Source organism: Tachypleus tridentatus, chromosome 3 (assembly GCF_004210375.1).
Source record: "Tachypleus tridentatus isolate NWPU-2018 chromosome 3, ASM421037v1, whole genome shotgun sequence".
NCBI classification, from domain to species: Eukaryota; Metazoa; Arthropoda; class Merostomata; order Xiphosura; family Limulidae; genus Tachypleus; species Tachypleus tridentatus.
The window spans coordinates 114,258,153-114,277,566 of NC_134827.1; the positions used below are offsets into that span (position 1 = coordinate 114,258,153).

General features: G+C 33.2%; 2 protein-coding genes across 2 annotated transcripts in view; both read right to left on the reverse strand.

The window, feature by feature from the left end:
* Positions 1–12,975: 12,975 nt before the first annotated feature.
* LOC143247819 (uncharacterized) lies at positions 12,976–16,992 on the reverse strand. The gene is made up of 5 exons (XM_076496332.1): positions 16,483–16,992; positions 15,583–15,687; positions 14,252–14,468; positions 13,693–13,757; positions 12,976–13,387 (listed from the first exon to the last, which is right to left on the reverse strand). The coding sequence occupies exons 1-5, from the start codon at positions 16,990–16,992 to the stop codon at positions 12,992–12,994; spliced, it is 1,293 nt and encodes a 430-aa protein (XP_076352447.1). The 3' UTR covers positions 12,976–12,991.
* A 41-nt stretch (positions 16,993–17,033) lies between these two features.
* LOC143245986 (uncharacterized) overlaps positions 17,034–19,414 on the reverse strand; it is a 126,502-nt gene continuing 124,121 nt past the window's right edge. The window contains exons 12-14 of the mRNA XM_076492236.1: positions 19,077–19,184; positions 17,940–17,991; positions 17,034–17,607 (exon numbers count right to left, since the gene is read on the reverse strand). Coding sequence (XP_076348351.1) covers positions 17,034–17,607; positions 17,940–17,991; positions 19,077–19,184 — 734 coding nt within the window. The remainder of the gene's footprint in view (positions 17,608–17,939; positions 17,992–19,076; positions 19,185–19,414) is intronic.

Genomic DNA, 19,414 nt, shown 5'->3' on the forward strand with positions numbered 1-19,414 from the left:
TTAGTATAATCTTAGTAGTAATGTATTTCGAAAACAATATGGTGGACTAGTTATAACACTAATTTTGTGAAACGATAACTAATACTAATAGTGCTAATTTAATTAGTAACAGGCTTGCACAGTCACGTTACTTTTACAACTAATGTTAGCGTTGTCTTGTTAAGCCTAAATTGTATTCATCATACTTACAAAAACACCAGAAATAACTTCTAAAATAAAAATTAAGTCTGATTGGACAAACACTATTAAATATTATTTTCAAATGGTGTACCGAAGCCTTTGATTAATTCTGTGAACACTCGGGATCACTTTCAATAAGACACCAATCTCCAGCACTTGTTCCACCAGCCATATTGTTTTCAGTGAATTCTTAAGAAAAGGTGCAACACTCCATAACAACTGTTTTTATTATTATTTGTTTGTTTGTGTCACATACATATTAAGAACACTAACTGAGTTACAAGTGTTATCACATGTCTAAAAAATAGTCACAAAACTTTATTTATATTTTTCATAAGGTTATTATTTGTTTTAATACGCGCGGCATTAATTATAATTTTGAACCTGTCTGTAAACTTTCGGACTATAGCAACAGGAAAATATTAGCCACATTCTGTAAAAAAAAAAAAATATATATATATATATATATGTTGATGCAAAGTTACTAACTCAATAGCCGTCTGTAATTTTGAAGTTATAGACTAAAAGAGGCCCGTATCAATCTATGGAATTTTAGGTAGCACACAAACAAAAACTGGTAGAATACACATTTGTAATTTTTCTTGTTATCCGTGTATTTTAGTGGCTCGAGTATTTTTTTCAGATAAAATATGAGTTTCCATGGCCAGATAATTTGGGCACTTACCTCGTAATCTTATGGTCGCGGCTTCAATTCCGTCACACCAAACATGCCCACCCTTTCATAGTGGGGGCCTTATCATGTAACTCTTAATCCCACTATTCGTTGATAAAGGAGTAGTCTGTTAGTTGGCGGTAGGTGGTGACGACTAGCTGCCTTCCCTCTTGTCTTACATTGCAAAATGAGGGACGGCTAGCGCAGATAGTCCTTGTGTAACTTTGCGCGATATTAGAAAGAACGAGCCTAGAAGAAAAGCATTTAGACAAACATCACTCGTCGCTAACTATTTGTTAATAAACAGGAAGATTGATTGTTACATAATAACGCCTCACGACTTTAACAGTGAAGTAAGAGGTTATTGCAGTTTTATGAAGAAAAGAGTTTATTAATAAGCGAACTTGGCTTCAGCATCACAAAATGGTATTTATACGCTAGAAAGTTACCTGAGGATAGTGAAGGAGGTGGGTTGTGGTTTGGTTTGTTACGAATTTCGCGCAAAGCTACATGAGGGCTATCTACGCTAGCCGTCCCTAATTTAGCAGTGTAAGACTAGAAGGAAGGCAGCTAGTGATCACCACCCACCGCCAACTCTTTTACCAAGAAATAGTGGGATTGGTAAAATATTATAACATTCTCACAGCTGAAAGGACGAGCACATTTGATGTGATGGGGATTCAACCCTCGGATCACGTGTCGAGTGCCTTAACCACCTGGCCATGTCGGGTCAAGGGTTGTGAAATATCAGAACTTTTCATTCAAAGCACTTCAGAAAATCTCGCAATAATTCGAACATCTCCGAGAGTTGATTAAACAAATGGAATTTAGATCAATTTGGAAAACAATGAACATAACGATTGTTATAGAGGCTAAAATTTTAGTTGAAGTATTAATAAAAGTGCGGCATGCTACACATTTGATTCCTGTTTTAACTTTAATGTAAAACTTCCCTCTATTAAATGAAAATAACCAGCAGGTAGGTAGCGCTAATCAACATGGGCGATTCCAATAATTTGCTTTAAGAAACGTTAGACTTATATTTGTACAAGATCTTAATTTTGATTGAGTTTGTTGACAATAATAAATATTGTTGAAGGAAATCTGTTGTTACTTCATCAGACCTTACAAAAAAAAAAAAAAAGATCATATTTCGTTCTTGCGTCAGTAAATGTACTTTAGTTTTGTTCCTTTGAACAATTAAATACTATTTTCATTTCCTACTGCACATTGCATGCAATGTTTATTTTTTAGCTGGAAAAGTGGATTTGATTGTAAATGTATTTAAACTAACACATCCACTCGAGATCCTTTAACACATTTAATTTAAATCGGTTCAACCGGTTCCTCACCAAAAAACATAAAATATCGAGGCCCCAAACAGGGATTTATATAAACTGTCACAAAGACGAGCCCGGATAGATTACTTAACGAACTTATTTTCATTCCAAATACGTGAATAGAATTGGTTGTCTCTCCATATCACATGTACTGTTGTAGCTATGTTTACACCATATATTTACTTCATATTCATAATATTTGTCTGTACCTAAAGGGCTAGGCTCAGATATTATAATATTAGGCAATACTGGCTTTACAAATTTGAAATGCATCAAAAGATACCATAAATTATCATATTCTATAACTTTTTTAATAATAGCTTGCTAAATAAATTAGTTGCGAGAAAAACACTGAAATCAGTGATAAAAACTTTATTTTCACTTCTTTACAATAGTTGAGTGCAATAATTAAATAACATTTGAATGGTTTCAAATGACATTCGAATCTTGTAAAGAAGAAACAATGTTTTAAATCAAGTTTCAAATCTCTTCCTATACAATAAAACTATGCATAAAAATCATAAAGCACAACTGGTCTAAAGTACCTGATTTTAACTTTTGATATAAATACCATAAACTCTAAATCATTTCTAACTGACCAAGCTTATGGTAAAATCAGGCAAATGTAGTTAACAATGTTTCACCATGATTGGTGAAACTTAAGTTATTGAAATATACCATTCTGATTGTTGTTTGACAGCACAGCATACAACTGATTATATGAAGATGAAACAGTATTAATTATTAAACAACTAGAAGAATTAGGGCTGATCAAACCTCTGGTCAATGTGAGGTCACGATATCTATGTTTTGGTGTTAATTAATCAAACCAAGTGGTGAATGTGAGGTCACGACATCTAAGTTTTGGTGTTAATTAATCAAACCAAGTGCTGAATGTGTGGTCACGACATCTAAGTTTTGGTGTTAATTAATCAAACCAAGTGGTGAATGTGAGGTCCAAATCCAGCTTAATTATTATCTCAAATAACAAAGTAACTGTAAATTTAACAAGATATATCGGTCAATTCAGAAACCAATTCATCATTATCCTAGAGTTGTTGGTCTTCCAAAATGAATAAATAAATTTAAAAAGTTTGATTCAGTTCCATACTGGTTTGTATCCCTAACCATTGAAACAAGTATAAAACACAAATTCTTATCATTGTGGCTAAAAATTACACCCAACAAATGACATACATTTGTGTGCTTTGGTGAACCTTGATATTGACCACATGGCTGAACAATCTACACACCCAACAAATGACATACATTTGTGTCCTTTGGTGAACCTTGATATAGACCACATGGCTGAACAATCTATACACCCAACAAATGATATAAATTTGTGTCCTTTGGTGAACCTTGATATAGACCACATGACTGAACAATCTATACACCCAACAAATGACATACATTTGTGTCCTTTGGTGAACCTTGATATAGACCACATGGCTGAACAATCTATACACCCAACAAATGACATACATTTGTATGCTTTGGTGAACCTTGATATAGACCACATGGCTGAACAATCTATACACCCAACAAATGACATACATTTGTGTCCTTTGGTGAACCTTGATATAGACCACATGGCTGAACAATCTATACACCCAACAAATGACATACATTTGTGTCCTTTGGTGAACCTTGATATAGACCACATGGCTGAACAATCTATACACCCAACAAATGACATACATTTGTGTCCTTTGGTGAACCTTGATATAGACCACATGGCTGAGCAATCTATACACCCAACAAATGATATACATTTGTGCCCTTTGGTGAACCTTGATATAGACCACATGGCTGAACAATCTATACACCCAACAAATGACATACATTTGTGTCCTTTGGTGAACCTTGATATAGACCACATGGCTGAACAATCTATACACCCAACAAATGACATACATTTGTATGCTTTGGTGAACCTTGATATAGACCACATGGCTGAACAATCTATACACCCAACAGATGACATACATTTGTGTCCTTTGGTGAACCTTGATATAGACCACATGGCTGAACAATCTATACACCCAACAAATGACATACATTTGTGTCCTTTGGTGAACCTTGATATAGACCACATGGCTGAACAATCTATACACCCAACAAATGACATACATTTGTGTCCTTTGCTGAACCTTGATATAGACCACATGGCTGAACAATCTATACACCCAACAAATGATATACATTTGTGCCCTTTGGTGAACCTTGATGTAGACCACATGGCTGAACAATCTACACACCCAACAAATGACATACAATTGTGTCCTTTGATGATCCTTGATATAGGCCACGTGGCCGAGGAATCTATGAACATTCTTGAAACATCAACGCTCTGAGAATATTTCACTACAACTGTGATTGAAAACCAAAGACAAAATGTGAACGAGAAAAGCACTGGTAACATCAATTTTTCACACAGTCTGTGAATATGTTACTTGTAACAACATCAATTTTTCACACAGTATCGTTTTTCTCACCACAGTCTGTGAATATGTTACTTGTAACAACATCAATTTTTCACACAGTATCGTTTATTTCACCACAGTCTGTGAATATGTTACTTGTAACAACATCAATTTTTCACACAGTATCGTTTTTCTCACCACAGTCTGTGAATATGTTACTTGTAACAACATCAATTTTCACACAGTATCGTTTTTCTCACCACAATCTGTGAATATGTTACTTGTAACAACATCAATTTTTTCACACAGTATCGTTTTTCTCACCACAGTCTGTGAATATGTTACTTGTAACAACATCAATTTTTCACACAGTATCGTTTTCTCACCACAGTCTGTGAATATGTTACTTGTAACAACATCAATTTTCACACAGTATCGTTTTTCTCACCACAGTCTGTGAATATGTTACTTGTAACAACATCAATTTTTCACACAGTATCGTTTTTCTCACCACAGTCTGTGAATATGTTACTTGTAACAACATCAATTTTTCACACAGTATCGTTTTTCTCACCACAGTCTGTGAATATGTTACTTGTAACAACATCAATTTTTCACACAGTATCGTTTTTCTCACCACAGTCTGTGAATATGTTACTTGTAACAACATCAATTTTCACACAGTATCGTTTTTCTCACCACAGTCTGTGAATATGTTACTTGTAACAACATCAATTTTTCACACAGTATCGTTTTTCTCACCACAGTCTGTGAATATGTTACTTGTAACAACATCAATTTTTCACACAGTATCGTTTTTCTCACCACAGTCTGTGAATATGTTACTTGTAACAACATCAATTTTTCACACAGTATCGTTTTTTTCTCACCACAGTCTGTGAATATGTTACTTGTAACAACATCAATTTTTCACACAGTATCGTTTTTCTCACCACAGTCTGTGAATATGTTACTTGTAACAACATCAATTTTTCACACAGTATCATTTTTTCACCACAGTCTGTGAATATGTTACTTGTAACAACATCAATTTTTCACACAGTATCGTTTTTTTCACCACAGTCTGTGAATATGTTACTTGTAACAACATCAATTTTCACACAGTATCGTTTTTTTCACCACAGTCTGTGAATATGTTACTTGTAACAACATCAATTTTTCACACAGTATCGTTTTTTTCACCACAGTCTGTGAATATGTTACTTGTAACAACATCAATTTTTCACACAGTATCGTTTTTTTCACCACAGTCTGTGAATATGTTACTTGTAACAACATCAATTTTTCACACAGTATCGTTTTTCTCACCACAGTCTGTGAATATGTTACTTGTAACAACATCAATTTTTCACACAGTATCGTTTTTTTCACCACAGTCTGTGAATATGTTACTTGTAACAACATCAATTTTTCACACAGTATCGTTTTTTTCACCACAGTCTGTGAATATGTTACTTGTAACAACATCAATTTTTCACACAGTATCGTTTTTTTCACCACAGTCTGTGAATATGTTACTTGTAACAACATCAATTTTCACACAGTATCGTTTTTCACCACAGTCTGTGAATATGTTACTTGTAACAACATCAATTTTTCACACAGTATCGTTTTTTCACCACAGTCTGTGAATATGTTATTTGTAACAACATCAATTTTTCACACTGTATCGTTTTTTCACCAGTCTATGAATATGTTACTTGTAACAACATCAATTTTTCACACAGTATCGTTTTTTCACCACAGTCTGTGAATATGTTACTTGTAACAACATCAATTTTTCACACAGTATCGTTTTTCACCACAGTCTGTGAATATGTTACTTGTAACAACATCAATTTTTCACACAGTATCGTTTTCTCACCACAGTCTGTGAATATGTTACTTGTAACAACATCAATTTTCACACAGTATCGTTTTTCACCACAGTCTGTGAATATGTTACTTGTAACAACATCAATTTTTCACACAGTATCGTTTTTCACCACAGTCTGTGAATATGTTACTTGTAACAACATCAATTTTCACACAGTATCGTTTTTCACCACAGTCTGTGAATATGTTACTTGTAACAACATCAATTTTCACACAGTATCGTTTTTCACCAGTCTATGAATATGTTACTTGTAACAACATCAATTTTCACACAGTATCGTTTTTCTCACCACAGTCTGTGAATATGTTACTTGTAACAACATCAATTTTCACACAGTATCGTTTTTCACCACAGTCTGTGAATATGTTACTTGTAACAACATCAATTTTCACACAGTATCGTTTTTTCACCACAGTCTATGAATATGTTACTTGTAACAACATCAATTTTTCACACAGTATCGTTTTTCACCACAGTCTATGAATATGTTACTTGTAACAACATCAATTTTCACACAGTATCGTTTTTTCACCACAGTCTGTGAATATGTTACTTGTAACAACATCAATTTTCACACAGTATCGTTTTTCACCACAGTCTATGAATATGTTACTTGTAACAACATCAATTTTCACACAGTATCGTTTTTTTCACCACAGTCTGTGAATATGTTACTTGTAACAACATCAATTTTCACACACAGTATCGTTTTTCTCACCACAGTCTATGAATATGTTACTTGTAACAACATCAATTTTCACACAGTATCGTTTTTCACCACAGTCTGGGAATATGTTACTTGTAACAACATCAATTTTCACACAGTATCGTTTTTTTCACCACAGTCTGTGAATATGTTACTTGTAACAACATCAATTTTCACACAGTATCGTTTTTTTCACCACAGTCTGTGAATATGTTACTTGTAACAACATCAATTTTCACACAGTATCGTTTTTCACCACAGTCTGGGAATATGTTACTTGTAACAACATCAATTTTCACACAGTATCGTTTTTTCACCACAGTCTGTGAATATGTTACTTGTAACAACATCAATTTTCACACAGTATCGTTTTTTTCACCACAGTCTGTGAATTTGTTACTTGTAACAACATCAATTTTCACACAGTATCGTTTTTTTTCACCACAGTCTGTGAATATGTTACTTGTAACAACATAAATTTTTCACACAGTATCGTTTTTTCACCACAGTCTGTGAATATGTTATTTGTAACAACATCAATTTTTCACACAGTATCGTTTTTTCACCAGTCTATGAATACGTTACTTGTAACAACATCAATTTTTCACACAGTATCGTTTTTCTCACCACAGTCTGTGAATATGTTACTTGTAACAACATCAATTTTTCACACAGTATCGTTTTCTCACCACAGTCTGTGAATATGTTACTTGTAACAACATCAATTTTCACACAGTATCTTTTTTTCACCACAGTCTGGGAATATGTTACTTGTAACAACATCAATTTTTCACACAGTATCGTTTTTTTTCACCACAGTCTGTGAATATGTTACTTGTAACAACATCAATTTTTCACACAGTATCGTTTTTTTCACCACAGTCTGTGAATATGTTACTTGTAACAACATCAATTTTTCACACAGTATCGTTTTTTTCACCACAGTCTGTGAATATGTTACTTGTAACAACATCAATTTTTCACACAGTATCGTTTTTTCACCACAGTCTGGGAATATGTTACTTGTAACAACATCAATTTTTCACACAGTATCGTTTTTTTCACCACAGTCTGTGAATATGTTACTTGTAACAACATCAATTTTTCACACAGTATCGTTTTTTCACCACAGTCTGTGAATATGTTACTTGTAACAACATCAATTTTCACACAGTATCGTTTTTTTCACCACAGTCTGTGAATATGTTACTTGTAACAACATCAATTTTTCACACAGTATCGTTTTTCACCACAGTCTGTGAATATGTTATTTGTAACAACATCAATTTTCACACAGTATCGTTTTTTCACCACAGTCTGTGAATATGTTATTTGTAACAACATCAATTTTTTCACACTGTATCGTTTTTTCACCAGTCTATGAATATGTTACTTGTAACAACATCAATTTTTCACACAGTATCGTTTTTCACCACAGTCTATGAATATGTTACTTGTAACAACATCAATTTTTCACACAGTATCGTTTTTTTCACCACAGTCTGTGAATATGTTACTTGTAACAACATCAATTTTTCACACAGTATCGTTTTTTCACCACAGTCTGTGAATATGTTATTTGTAACAACATCAATTTTTCACACAGTATCGTTTTTTCACCACAGTCTGTGAATATGTTATTTGTAACAACATCAATTTTTTCACACAGTATCGTTTTTTTTTCACCACAGTCTGTGAATATGTTACTTGTAACAACATCAATTTTCACACAGTATCGTTTTTTCACCACAGTCTGTGAATATGTTATTTGTAACAACATCAATTTTTCACACAGTATCGTTTTTTCACCACAGTCTGTGAATATGTTATTTGTAACAACATCAATTTTTCACACTGTATCGTTTTTTCACCAGTCTATGAATATGTTACTTGTAACAACATCAATTTTTCACACAGTATCGTTTTTCACCACAGTCTATGAATATGTTATTTGTAACAACATCAATTTTTCACACAGTATCGTTTTTTCACCACAGTCTGTGAATATGTTACTTGTAACAACATCAATTTTTCACACAGTATCGTTTTTTTCACCACAGTCTGTGAATATGTTACTTGTAACAACATCAATTTTTCACACAGTATCGTTTTTTCACCACAGTCTGTGAATATGTTACTTGTAACAACATCAATTTTTCACACAGTATCGTTTTTCACCACAGTCTGTGAATATGTTATTTGTAACAACATCAATTTTTCACACAGTATCGTTTTTCACCACAGTCTGTGAATATGTTATTTGTAACAACATCAATTTTTCACACTGTATCGTTTTTCACCAGTCTATGAATATGTTACTTGTAACAACATCAATTTTCACACAGTATCGTTTTCACCACAGTCTATGAATATGTTACTTGTAACAACATCAATTTTCACACAGTATCGTTTTTTCACCACAGTCTGTGAATATGTTACTTGTAACAACATCAATTTTCACACAGTATCGTTTTCACCACAGTCTGTGAATATGTTATTTGTAACAACATCAATTTTTCACACTGTATCGTTTTTTCACCAGTCTATGAATATGTTACTTGTAACAACATCAATTTTCACACAGTATCGTTTTTCACCACAGTCTATGAATATGTTACTTGTAACAACATCAATTTTCACACAGTATCGTTTTTTTCACCACAGTCTGTGAATATGTTACTTGTAACAACATCAATTTTCACACAGTATCGTTTTTTTCACCACAGTCTGTGAATATGTTACTTGTAACAACATCAATTTTCACACAGTATCGTTTTTTCACCACAGTCTGTGAATATGTTACTTGTAACAACATCAATTTTCACACAGTATCGTTTTTCACCACAGTCTGTGAATATGTTATTTGTAACAACATCAATTTTCACACAGTATCGTTTTTTCACCACAGTCTGTGAATATGTTACTTGTAACAACATCAATTTTTCACACAGTATCGTTTTTTTCACCACAGTCTGTGAATTTGTTACTTGTAACAACATCAATTTTCACACAGTATCGTTTTTTTTCACCACAGTCTGTGAATATGTTACTTGTAACAACATCAATTTTTCACACAGTATCGTTTTTCACCACAGTCTGGGAATATGTTACTTGTAACAACATCAATTTTCACACAGTATCGTTTTTTTCACCACAGTCTGTGAATATGTTACTTGTAACAACATCAATTTTCACACAGTATCGTTTTTCTCACCACAGTCTGTGAATATGTTACTTGTAACAACATCAATTTTTCACACAGTATCGTTTTTTTCACCACAGTCTGTGAATATGTTACTTGTAACAACATCAATTTTTCACACAGTATCGTTTTTTTCACCACAGTCTGTGAATATGTTACTTGTAACAACATCAATTTTTCACACAGTATCGTTTTTTCACCACAGTCTGGGAATATGTTACTTGTAACAACATCAATTTTTCACACAGTATCGTTTTTTTCACCACAGTCTGTGAATATGTTACTTGTAACAACATCAATTTTCACACAGTATCGTTTTTTTCACCACAGTCTGTGAATATGTTACTTGTAACAACATCAATTTTCACACAGTATCGTTTTTTTCACCACAGTCTGTGAATATGTTACTTGTAACAACATCAATTTTTCACACAGTATCGTTTTTTCACCACAGTCTGTGAATATGTTATTTGTAACAACATCAATTTTTCACACAGTATCGTTTTTTCACCACAGTCTGTGAATATGTTATTTGTAACAACATCAATTTTTCACACTGTATCGTTTTTTCACCAGTCTATGAATATGTTACTTGTAACAACATCAATTTTTCACACAGTATCGTTTTTTCACCACAGTCTATGAATATGTTACTTGTAACAACATCAATTTTTCACACAGTATCGTTTTTTCACCACAGTCTGTGAATATGTTACTTGTAACAACATCAATTTTTCACACAGTATCGTTTTTTTCACCACAGTCTGTGAATATGTTATTTGTAACAACATCAATTTTTCACACAGTATCGTTTTTTCACCACAGTCTGTGAATATGTTATTTGTAACAACATCAATTTTTCACACAGTATCGTTTTTTCACCACAGTCTGTGAATATGTTATTTGTAACAACATCAATTTTTCACACAGTATCGTTTTCACCAGTCTATGAATATGTTACTTGTAACAACATCAATTTTCACACAGTATCGTTTTTCACCACAGTCTATGAATATGTTACTTGTAACAACATCAATTTTTCACACAGTATCGTTTTTTCACCACAGTCTATGAATATGTTACTTGTAACAACATCAATTCCACTTAGGCCAACAACGAGATCTACCCGACGTTTATTTAGCAATTCTTATACTAATATGGCATACTAACATGTCCCAGTATCACTACTCTAAACATTTGGAACATTGTGTGGATCTTTCTAACAAAAAAATTATCTTAAAAATGTATGTGTGGGAGAGAGAGCTACATGTGGCCAGTTTCTAGCCAATCAGTTTTGGCCTCCGTGTCAACATGAAGACTGAAGAGTCATCAAAAACTGACAACAGGGATTTCTTGTCTTCAACAGAGCTTGAAAGATTGACATCTGTAATTCTATGACTTGCTGGGTTGTTCAAAACACTTGTGACTCACTTGTTTAAAACCAGTTGTGAAAATGTTAAAATAAATTCTTGCATTATAGTGGATGCGTATCAGTTTTATATTGTAGCACATGCAGATTTGGTGTCACAGTTTTGCATTTTCAGTACAGTTTAGGTTAGGTTAGCTATATTAAAGTTTATGTTTGTGAGATTCAGTATAAAGAACAAAGCTAAAGTGATTTGTTTCTGTCATTTCAGCTGCTAACTAACAAATAATATTCTTTTGTATTTTTCTTTATCAAATTAATTTTAGTTCTTGCTTCTTACAAGTAACTTTTCATACATAAAATAAAACAATTATTAACTCTGATATGCAGCATGCTCTGAGTTTTATAATTCTATTATTTAAGTCATTAAAATCCATTTAGAATATATGTATAATAAAAGTAACAAAGTACACTTTAAAAATATAATACAACAACAGCTACTGACAAACTATAGATAAATGTGTGGAACTGTTACATGTAAAGAAGACAGATTTAACGCAAGTCCACTTTGGGGCAGAGATTTTCCAATAAATATGATAACATTTCACAGGTGCAGGCAAATATAATTGCTAGAGTGATGAAATGTTAATATATTTCTAATCATTCCTGAACAAAATGATTCTATCACAATGTTGTGTTTTTTTATCAGTACTTGTTCAGAATGTATGAAGAAAAGTTTGAGAATTCCTTATATCAATGGGAAAACAAATGCCTAAGATATTAGTATATTTCATCAGATAACTAAAATACATAGCATGATATGAACAGAAAGGTGGCAACTCCGTAGCATGATACGAACAGAAAGGTGGCAACTCCGTAGCATGATACGAACAGAAAGGTGGCAACTCCGTAGCATGATACGAACAGAAAAGTGGCAACTCCGTAGCATGATACGAACAGAAAAGTGGCAACTCCGTAGCATGATACGAACAGAAGGTGGCAACTCCGTAGCATGATACGAACAGAAAGGTGGCAACTCCGTAGCATGATACGAACAGAAAGGTGGCAACTCCGTAGCATGATATGAACAGAAAGGTGGCAACTCCGTAGCATTATACGAACAGAAAGGTGGCAACTCTAATAAAATATAAATCTCAATAGTTTCGTGACTAGAATTACACAGAATCAATTTTCTCTAATTTTAACACTTTTTGAAGTTGGATTTCTTTTTCTTGACAGATACATTCTTCACTTTGGCACCATTAAATACTGCATACTCATTGGTAATATTTTGTAGAGGTTTACTTGGAAAACTTTTATCAATGATCTTCTTTGTCTCCCAAGAGCTAACATTCTCATTTTGTACTATTCCACATACCAGGTTACATTTAGATTGTTTTAATTCTACAGTTGGGGTTAAATCTTGGGTAAAAGAAGAATGAGAAAAGAAGACACCAACAGTTCTACACTTTGAAAGACAAGTTTGATCTTCAGCTGTCCTGTAGATGTCACTACTTTCCACTAGTTTGTTTAAGTTCACTTTTGATGCAGACATCACCGTTCCTTTTGGCTTCTTGTTCTTCTGTTTTCTCTGGGGCTGCTCAAAGCACAAAATATTTCAACGTATGTACAAAACTATTTGAAAAACAATAAAAACATCAAAGAAAAACAAAATGAAAAGTGGAAAAAAAAATTGACTTTTCGTGCTTTTAAATTAACACTCAAGTATTTCTAGTTCATACTAACCAAAAAGTAGTTCAGATAAAAACCTAATAACTATTAAGCAGTACTGATGAAGGTCCATCAACCCTCAAGCAGTACTGACAAAGGTTTGTTAACTGTCAAATATTTGTTATAATACTTATTAACCACTAAGTGGATAATAAAACTGATGCGAGTTACCTTGGGAGGAGGATCTACCATGATAGGAATGGTTGGCTTCACGATCACCACATGTGGGCTTGTCCCTAGAAGAAGAGCACAATAACTACAAATGAGAAACATGAATAACTAACAAGCGGAACAGCTGGTCAATAATAAAGACAAACTTTGTCATAACAGATTACAAAATATTTAGAACCAAGTTAAACAAACTTTATAACAAATAAAACAAAACAGTTTACTTACCAAGATGCCATATCAATCTTGGTAACAGCTTATGAGGGAAAGAAAATATACATAAGTATATCTTCTGTAGAGGCATCGGGACAATATTACATATGCAGATACAATTCAAAACCTTTCTTGTTAAGCTACTGTCATTAAACTACTTGTAATTCAAAAACTTAGAATAAATGAAACACATTTATAAAATTTTGTTCAGGAATTGAGTATAATTTTAAAATCAAGAACCCCATTGTGATTTAACAACTAAAAGACAGCCCATAAAATTACTTTTAAACGATTTTTTTTGCTATTTTCAACACTCACTCATCTCTACATAAATCCAAAATCTAATCACCAGAAGTGGTTATTTCATCTCTTGGTATTCTTTTCTTCTCTGCTTCTGGTATGACAGGAGAACCAGCTACAATACTTTGTTTGTGTATGTCAGTACTAAGAGACATGGCAACAGAATGCTGGTAAGGAGAGTAGAAAAACCTTCTGACATAGAGAGACAACACCGTCACTAGAATAATAACCTGGATGACCAAGAAGCATACATGTATCTCTAGAATCTGAAGAGAGAGAGCATTGTAATGTCAGGAACCAAAGATACTTTGAAGACAATAGGAAAACTGGTTATTAAGAAGAGTAACACTGATATCTGATTAAACCAGAGTCATTGGTTATGAAAAATTAATAAGAAGGTAGTAGTCTCATACATATAAAATATTAAAATTGTACTAAATTCAGAATTATCTCATTTAGCTGTACATCAAAACATTTGTGATTAGGGACTAATAATGTTTATGAAAAAGCCTCTCATCAGATTACAATCCTCTAAATGTTCATGAAAGTCTCTCATCAGACATGATGATAAATGTTTATGACAAATAAATCAGATAATCAGATAAATGTTTATGACAAATAAATCAGATAATCAGATAAATGTTTATGAAAGCCTCTCATCAGACTACAACTCTCTAAATGTTTATGAAAGCCTCTCATCAGACTACAACCCTCTAAATGTTTATGAAAGCCTCTCATCAGACTACAACCCTCTAAATGTTTATGAAAGCCTCTCATCAGACTACAACTCTCTAAATGTTTATGAAAGCCTCTCATCAGACTACAACCCTCTAAATGTTTATGAAAGCTTCTCATCAGACTACAACCCTCTAAATGTTTATGAAAGCCTCTCATCAGACTACAACCCTCTAAATGTTTATGAAAGCCTCTCATCAGACTACAACCCTCTAAATGTTTATGAAAGCCTCTCATCAGACTACAACCCTCTAAATGTTTATGAAAGCTTCTCATCAGACTACAACTTTATAAATGTTTATGAAAGCCTCTCATCAGACTACAACCCTCTAAATGTTTATGAAAGCCTCTCATCAGACTACAACTCTCTAAATGTTTATGAAAGCCTCTCATCAGACTACAACTTTATAAATGTTTATGAAAGCCTCTCATCAGACTACAACCCTCTAAATGTTTATGAAAGCCTCTCATCAGACTACAACCCTCTAAATGTTTATGAAAGCCTCTCATCAGACTACAACCCTCTAAATGTTTATGAAAGCCTCTCATCAGACTACAACTCTCTAAATGTTTATGAAAGCCTCTCATCAGACTACAACTCTCTAAATGTTTATGAAAGCCTCTCATCAGACTACAACTCTCTACCTGTTCGTGTATCATCTCTTTTTCAGACAGTAGAAGGTCTACAGTTTGTGTCAAGTTGGCAACTTGAGTTAGGAGCTGTCCAATGACGACTTCTTGATGGAGATTCTGTTAAACAAATAGTAAACTTGAGGCTGACAACATGATAAACCTCTCCACCAACAGATCAATAAAACTTAAAACTCAAGATCAGTTAGATTGCACTTACAGTTTGAGATACTAGAACATTATAAGCATGAGAATTATTTAATTTATAAAATTTAATATTTCAATTTCAGCTTATACAGTATTAGTTGTCTACTAAACCAGACTTTAGTTATCTACTAAACCAGACTTTAGTTGGATGTTAAAGATGTCAACTCATCTAACTTTTCTCAGTTACAAATTAAAGAAAATTCAGTTAATTTAGAATTTTGTAAGAAATCAAACCATCTCAGCAAGAACGTATGTTTGTTTGTTTTTGAATTTCACGCAATGCTACACAAGAGTTATCTGTGCTATCCATCCTTAATTTAGCAGTGTAAGACTAGAGGGAAGGCAGATAGTCATCACTACCAACCACTAAAGCAACCCACATATTACGAGTCGAGCACCCTAATTACTTGGCCACACTAGGCTTGGCAAGAGAAAAGGACAGATATTCTTTAAAAGAACCTTCAAAGCAGACACCCCACCTTTTATATTCAACTAAACAGACCTATTAATGTCCATGACTTGTGTGTCTACATGATATAGATTTTTAAGAAAAAAAAAAATGTACAAGGTTTAAAAAAAACAAAAAATTAAAACCACAACATGAGCATAATTGAAAAGATCTTCCTTCTCCAAGGGTAAATAATTTTTTTCTAATTGGTTAAATTGTTATATTTGTTTTATTCCATTGAATTTACATGTAATACCCACCCTATCAGCTGCATCAGCTGTTGTAACATTTAATGCTCCAATAGTTCGATCGAATGCTTTCTGCATCTCCTCCATGTGACGGCGATAACGTTGGCTGAGTTCTTCCAGATAACGACTGCTTAAGGACATGTTTAACTCCAGAGCTTTAATACGATTGCTTAATCTCATAAAGATTGATTCCTTCTGTCCAGCCTGTGTCAGAACAATAACAGGGTCATGCTTCTGACCACTGCCACTTGGTCCAGCCTCGTGGAGATGCGTATTAGGAATTTGTTTTTCTTCAACAATAACCCCTTCTCTGCCATGATCTGTAGAGACTTCTGTGTCGTCTTCCTTTCTAACGACGTGACTATAGTTAGTTGAAGCATGTTTTGGTTCATCACCATCTTCAACTTCCTCATCTCTTTCAGGACTCTCTCTCGGTTCTTTGCTTTCCATGCTATTCACAGAAAGGTGGTCATAACCTGCTGCCTGGATACCACTATTCACCATTTCTTCAGTGTAAAACATCTTATCGAACTCTGGTTGCAACTGGTCGTTTAAAAGAACAGTCAATTCTTCACTGTCAACCTGCTCAGATATCTTACTGCTTTCTGGGAAAGTTTGTGTTGGTTGAATTTTTCTTGGATATTAGCAAGATTTTCATCTCTTAAGGAATGACTTAAAATGGATGACTGGTCATAGGGTAAACTTCCACTGGTGTTTTGAGTTATCAGTGTGAGAGTAACACTTTCTGACGTAACAACTGGCAATTCAGTTGGTCCAGAGGTAGGCAAGTTGGCAATAGAATAATGAAGTTCCTCTACATTATAACCAAGCTGTAGTGTGGTTCCTTTTTCACATTTAACAGCTTTATCTACCATTGGTTGTGGAACACTGTTCATGAAACACAGTTGATCAGGAGACTTAGGTCCTAATACAACATGTAGAAACCAACATGCCAGACTGGATGTATCAGAATGGAGTTTGTTGTGAATGTTACAGAGGTCATAAGTAAACAGATAAGGAATCAACTTGCTTATACCATGAGGTAACGCAATATTCTTCCCATAGTACTCAGTCACGTTAGCTGTTGTGTTGCTGGACACTGAATAATTGGTCACAGACTTGGTTTCAGTGTCAGAGCTAAAACAAAAAAACTAATTATAAAGAACTCTTCCTTAGAAGGCATCAATTCTTACCAAAGCACTAAATGACAATAAATCACAAGCTGGTCAAAAGAAAGGATACTAAATAAGAACATTTTATGAATTTGCATTATTTAAAAATATGAATTTACAATCAGCAGAACAAGGCCAGGTCATACTTAAAGATTTTCCAATTGATAACAACAATTTCCTTTAAGGATATGCTTTCAAAGTCTGGATGCAAAATGTTATTAAACTATGTAAATATTTTACTCTAGTTTCTTACTTTATGAATCAAAATATAAAAATATGAAAAAGAAATTATGTAACCTTTGAACTTTTGTTGGGGGTTCAGTACCCACATCTTTCTCTTCTTGGATCTCTAAAATAAAACATAACTTGTCAAATGTTACAAATGGATAACATTGTATGTCAGTCTATCTATGCTAATAACACTAACTAATCTTTGTATTGAAAAACATCACATTCTAAACACTAGAAAATCTTCCCAGAATTTAAAAAGGAATGAGATGCAGAAAGAGTGACATAACTACTAGGGTGTGAGAAAAATTCAGAAACCGATTCAAACGTTTCATTTCTACAAATTACAGTTTACAAAAATAAAACCATAAAAATAATAATTTTACAAAAACCAAACCATCAGTTTTACTAAATACAATCAACCATATGTTCTTACTTTATAAACGTGTTTATAAAATACAAAAGAATAAATTTGTTTGATATTTGTTAGAACACTCAATTCATTAAAATATCAAATTTATACAGCTTTTTTTCCTCTCTAAAAGACAAACAATTTTCTTAACAATTTACATTCAATATAATAACAGTGCACACCTTCCATAAAAATAAAATTGGTGCACCAATCTATCAATTTACATTCAACATATTAACACCAACTACACACCTTTATACCAAAGTAACTCAAACAGATTATAATTATCCCCTTCCCACTGATATAACACACAAGCAGCTACATCTTTTTTACACACAAAGCAAGAGTAGCTCTCACAGGTGGTCACCTACTTTGTCCTGTATAACAATTTTACGTGCGAGTAGTAGTGATCACCTACTTTGTTCTGTATAACAATTTTACATGTGACTAGCAGTCATTCACTTTGTTGTTTATTACAAAGTTAAATCAGTTTCTACAAGGAGTGTTCTTACAAATTAACTATTTTCCTTTATGATTATTACAGTGTAAGTAACCTGCATCTAAGAACAGTTGGTATGAGTATTAACACTTATTCATAAGGAGAGGTCAATGTTTTGACCTTCCTACGTCATCTTCAGGTCCTTTTATTCCGAGATACATTTTTATTTCAAGTGGGTTTCTTGTGACAAGTGTAAGCAAACTGATTTAGTTGGTTTCAAACTATGTTACAAAAAGTGGAACATTACAAAAAAACAAACAATACCACAGAGGAAACAAAGAAATGGAATACTTACCTTTTTCTTTTCCAGACAAGACAAGAACTACTTTTTTAACAATGTTTAGTATGGCTTCCTTTGCACTTCCAAAGAGATTTGTCCTCACATGAGATTCATCAGAAATGTCTACCAAATATTAACAATTTTTTTATTCTCACTGAAGCATTTTTCTTTGCGAGTAAAATCCATAAAAAGTTATGTAAAACGTTTATCTCTGAAGTTCATTGGGTCATGAACATTTGAAAGGCCCTAAAAATAAGGGCCTTCAAAATAATGTAATTTTAAAGCAAGAGAAACAAATAAAACAGGACTTGTTTTTCATATTTCTGATATTCATGGACAATTGTTTTCTTTGG